Raw genomic sequence first — 4,860 nt, forward strand, 5'->3', positions numbered from 1 at the left:
GAGATCATGTCTTATTATGCCAAGTGAGAGAGAGAAAGATTGAGAATGAATGAGAGGAGGAAGAGACAAAGAGAAAGAGGGAGAGATGAGAGAGAGTGAGCAGAGGAGTGACAGTACTGTCAATACCAAAGTGTGTGTGTGTGTGTGTGTGTGTGTGTGTGTGTGTGTGTGTTTATCCAACCCTTTGTAAATAAATAAAAAAACACAACTTCAAAATTAAAATTTTCTAAAAACTTTATTCAACCGATTCTCTTTTGGTCTTTCTAACTACCAATCAAGCAACATCTAGTACCAGGAATCCATGATGCGCCTCATGGACATGAACCTCATGTTGTTGTTGCCCTGGTACATATCCCTGAAGTTCCTGTACTCGCCGGGCCTCATGTACCACTGCCTGCCCCTGTAGTTGGCCTGGTCATACATGAGCCAGTGGCCGTCCATCACGTTGCAGGACATGAAGTTGTTCATGCGGTAACGCTCCTGGAAGTTGTCACAGTCGTCCATCATCTCGTGCATCTGACCTCCAAAGCTCTCCCTCTCATACATCCTCATCCTGTAGTTGCCCCTGTGCTGTAATTGGATCAGGAAGACATGGGTTTAATGAGGAGGATCGACAGATAGATAGATAGATAGTTAGTTAGTTGTGTGGACCTACCATGGGGATGTAGCGGCAGGAACTCATGTTCCAGTTGAACATGCTCTGGTAGTCAGAGTACTCTCCCCTCTTGAAGAACCACTGGTTGCCCATGTAGTTGTTGCGCTCATAGGCCATCCAGCAACCGTTGTGCACCCTGCAGGACTGGCAGCGGCTCATGTAGGAGGACATGTCGGAACAGTCGCTCATACAGTCGTAGGAGCGGCCTCCGAAGTTCCTGTCCTCGTAGAAGGTGATCTTGCCCATCATGTTCATGTCAGAAGTCATGTTGGTAGCGGTGGTTAGCTGCTAATGCTAGCTGCTGTTGCTGGTCCTAGAGGTGGTGGTGAGTGACTGACTTGCTACCTGTTGGGAAGCCCTCCATTTTATACCTGTGATCCTGGGACCTCTGCCATTCTTTGGAGTGAATGAGAGGCCCTGTGTCAGCGACATGCTATAGAAGGCTGTAGAGGGGGTCCCCTACTCTGGTCTGCTACTTCTCAAAGAAGTTTAACAAAAGGAGACGCTGGCTCTGTTGCTCGCTCTTCAGCTCTTTGAAATGTACAGTGGAGTGCAAAAATGTGGGCACCACTGGTTTAAATGTCTGTTATAATTAATCTCCAAGTGATTGAAAGCAAACCTGAACACTAAATGCTACAAAGTTAAAAATTCCATCTTTCTGCAAATTTTAAAGCAAGGTTTCTTTTTATTTTCATTTTTCAGAGTTTTCGATTATTCTTTGTTACCTTTTAAGGAAATGATTACTAAGGCCCAGACCAAGGTGATTTACTTGTTAGGGCTCCAATGAGTCAGGTGAATATAATTCCATGGTTGAACTATATATATTCTTAAGTAACTCCATGCCTTCTAAAGTATCTGATTGTGGTGGCTGTTGTGTCTGGTGTTAAAAACCATGGGTTCCTCTAAACAGTTGTCCAAGGATGTCAGAATCAAGATAGTTCACTTCCACCATCAAGGAGAAGGCTACAAAAAACTCTTGCAACGTTTCAAACTACCCATTTCCACTGTCAGAAACATCATTGGAAAATAGAAAATAAATGGAACAGTTGAAGTCAAGGCAAGATCTAGAAGACCAAGAAACATTTCTGAAAGAATGGCCCGAGATCTGGTTAGCAAGAAGAAGAACCCACACATCACTGCAAAAGAGTTGGACTACAAAAAAGAGTAGCAGACACCGGTCTAGTTGTTCACAGGAACACAATACAGCGTACCTTAAACAACAAAGACCTACATGGCAGAGTTGCCAGAAAGAAGCCTTTCCTACGACCTCAATACAAAATTAAGCGTCTGAAGTATGCGAAAGAAAACCTTGATACATCTGAAGCCTATTGGAACAATGTGCTTTGGACTGACGAAACCAAAATTGAACTTTTTGGCCACAACCAAAGAAGGTATGTTTGGAGAAAAAAGGGTGAAGCATTTGTAGAGAAGAACACCTTGCCAACTGTTAAGCATGGAGGTGGATCCATTATGCTTTGGAGTTGTGTAGCAGCTGGGGGCACAGGCAATATTGTGCGCGTGGAAGGAAGAATGGATTCCACCAAATATCAAGACATTCTAGAGGCTAATGTTCGAAGGTTAGTCCAGAAATTGAAGTTGAAGAGAGGTTGGGTATTCCAGCAAGACAATGACCCGAAGCATACCTCAAAATCAACCATGAAGTTCCTCCAGGAAGGACGGATAAAGGTTTTGGAATGGCCATCACAGTCCCCAGACTTGAATATTATTGAAAATCTGTGGAGATCTCAAACATGCAGTGCATGCAAGAAGGCCGAAGAATATTTCTGAGCTAAAGGTGTTCTGCCAGGAAGAATGGGAAAAAATTCCCAAAGCAAGAATCGAAAGAGTCTGGCTACAGGAAGCATTTGCAAGCTGTTATAGTTGCCTGAGGAGGAGTTACAAAGTACTAACTGACAGGGTTCCCAACCTTGGGAAAAAGGCCTTTTTCCTTGTTTTATTATTCTGTAAAAAGTTTTAAAAAAAGAATGATAATATTGCTAAAATGTGATGAAATGTGTCATGTTTAACTTTGTACCATTTAGAGGTTAGGTTTTCTTCTTTTCACTTAGATATTAATGGTAAAATATATTTTGACTAGGGGTGCCCATTTTTTTGCACCCCACTGTACATAGGATATAGTGTTATGCTTATGATCTTATATACTGACCATAATCATTTGGTTTTCCGTCACAGAATGTGTAACCACAATCAAAGCCAGATGCATTGGTAGCTGATGGTCCAAGGTTTTAATTGGGAAAGTGACACACTCGACTCATCCTGTCTTCACCCCCTTCTGACTCACAGGTGGCAAGACGTGTTTCTGCGTGTCTTGCAGACATTTCTGCTTGGATGTCAGCCCACCACCTCAATCTCAACCTTAACAAGACTAAGTTACTCTTCCTCCCTGGAAACGCCTCTGACCTCTCCAAGAATTCTCAATCACAGTAGAGAACGCAATGGTGACCTCCTCCCATACAGATAAGAACCTTGGGGTGATCCTCGATCCACTTTTCCACATCACAGCGACAGCATGCTATTGCAGATTATTCCCCTAAAACATCAGAAGGATACGTCCATTCCTCACCAGAAAAGCTGGTCAACTCTTGGTCCAGTCACTGGTCATCTCCCACCTTCACTACAACAACCTATTCCTGGCCGGGCTCCCCGCCTCCGCCATCAGACCTCTGCATCTTATCCAGAATGCTGCCACCTGTCTGGTGTCCAACCTTCCCAAATCCTCCCTTGTTACCCTTCTCCTTCACCTTTCACTGGCTCCCAGCAGCAGGTCGCAGCAGATTCAAGACCCTGGTGATCGCCTAAAAAGGTGTCAAAGTGAGCTGCCCCTTCCTACATGCAAGCAATGGTTAGCCCCCAAACACCTGCCCCTTCACTCCGCTCTTGAACCTAACTGGCACCACCGCCTCTAAGGGGATGCAACAGTCACACTCTCCCAGTCAGGTCTTCGCTGGTGGAATGAGCTTCACACTGCTGTCAGGACAGGAGAGTCACTCCCTATCTTCCGCTGTAGACTGGAGACCTCCATCTCTTCAGGCTACACCTTAACTGTCCCTGCTGATCCTCCATCTCTCCATCCTCTCTAGTCCCCTGTACAGATTCTGTACTGTAAATAATAATGATGAATTAATATTATCATTATTCCTTCTTCTAGTATTGCCTCTGGCCCTAGACAGCATTTCTTGCGATGACTGATGGATAAATGACTCACTTACTTAGATACATGTATTTGTTTTAAGTGGCTTTGGATAAAGGCGTTTGCTAAATGCCAAAAATATAAAATGTAATGTAAATGGGATGCTTGTTCCACATTTTCAGAACCTTTCCTGTGTTGGATCTCCAAATTAAAACCTTGGACCATTAAAGACCAACGCATCAGGCGTCGGTTAAGGTTACACATTCTGCGAAGGAACACCAAATGATTATGGTCAGTATAAACGATCACAGGCGTTAAACCAGATCCTACCTAAACTTAAAAAACTGAAGCGTTATGGTAAAGTAGCATGACTGACTGTTGTTAAACTTCTTTGAGAAGCAGAGATCGGAGGGGGGACCCCCCTCTATAGACTTCTATAGCATGTCGCTGACTCAGGGCCTCTCTCTCCAAACAACGGCAGAGGCCCCTGGTCCCACAGGTATAAAATGGAGGGCTTCCCGACATGTCGCAAGTCAGTCACTCACGACCACCTCTAGGACCAGCAACAGCACCTAGCATCAGCAGCTAACCACCTAGCTAAGCGCTATCACCATGATGGGCAAGATCATCTTCTACGAGGACAGGAACTTCGGAGGTCGTTCCTACGAATGTATGAACGACTGCCCCGACATGTCCTCCTACATGAGCCGCTGCCAGTCCTGCAGGGTTGAGAGCGGCTGCTGGATGTTCTACGAGCGCAACAACTACATGGGAAACCAGTGGTTCTTCAAGAGGGGCGAGTACTCCGACTACCAGAACATGTTCAACTGGAACATGCAGTCCTGTCGCCATATCCCCATGGTAGGTCCACACGAATAGCTGTCTGTCTGTCTGTCATAGTGTCTAAGTGTCCTGCCACATAATCCCCATGGTTGGTCCACACAACCATCTACTGTATCTATCTATCTATTTATCTGTCTTTCTATCTATCTGTTGATCCTCCCATTAAACCCATGTTTTCCTGATCCCATTACAGCACAGGGGCAACTACAGG

At 44.9% G+C, this 4,860-nt stretch overlaps 2 protein-coding genes across 2 annotated transcripts in view; one reads left to right on the forward strand and one right to left on the reverse strand.

Moving 5' to 3' along the window:
- Positions 1 to 285: 285 nt before the first annotated feature.
- Positions 286 to 910, reverse strand: LOC308166950 (gamma-crystallin M2-like; the record flags this gene model as incomplete). Its single annotated transcript, XM_080541277.1, has 2 exons — positions 286 to 570; positions 656 to 910. The coding sequence occupies 2 exons, from the start codon at positions 908 to 910 to the stop codon at positions 286 to 288; spliced, it is 540 nt and encodes a 179-aa protein (XP_080397403.1).
- A 3,508-nt stretch (positions 911 to 4,418) lies between these two features.
- Positions 4,419 to 4,860, forward strand: part of LOC308166957 (gamma-crystallin M2-like) — a gene marked incomplete at both ends in the record, with an annotated part of 1,105 nt that continues 663 nt past the window's right edge. The window contains 2 exons of the mRNA XM_080541284.1: positions 4,419 to 4,667; positions 4,843 to 4,860. The exon at positions 4,843 to 4,860 is cut by the window's right edge and continues 36 nt beyond it. Of these exons, the coding sequence (XP_080397410.1) occupies positions 4,419 to 4,667; positions 4,843 to 4,860 (267 nt within the window). The remainder of the gene's footprint in view (positions 4,668 to 4,842) is intronic.

This window comes from Nansenia antarctica, assembly GCF_963989245.1.
Source record: "Nansenia antarctica genome assembly, chromosome: 10".
NCBI lineage: Eukaryota > Metazoa > Chordata > Actinopteri > Argentiniformes > Microstomatidae > Nansenia > Nansenia antarctica.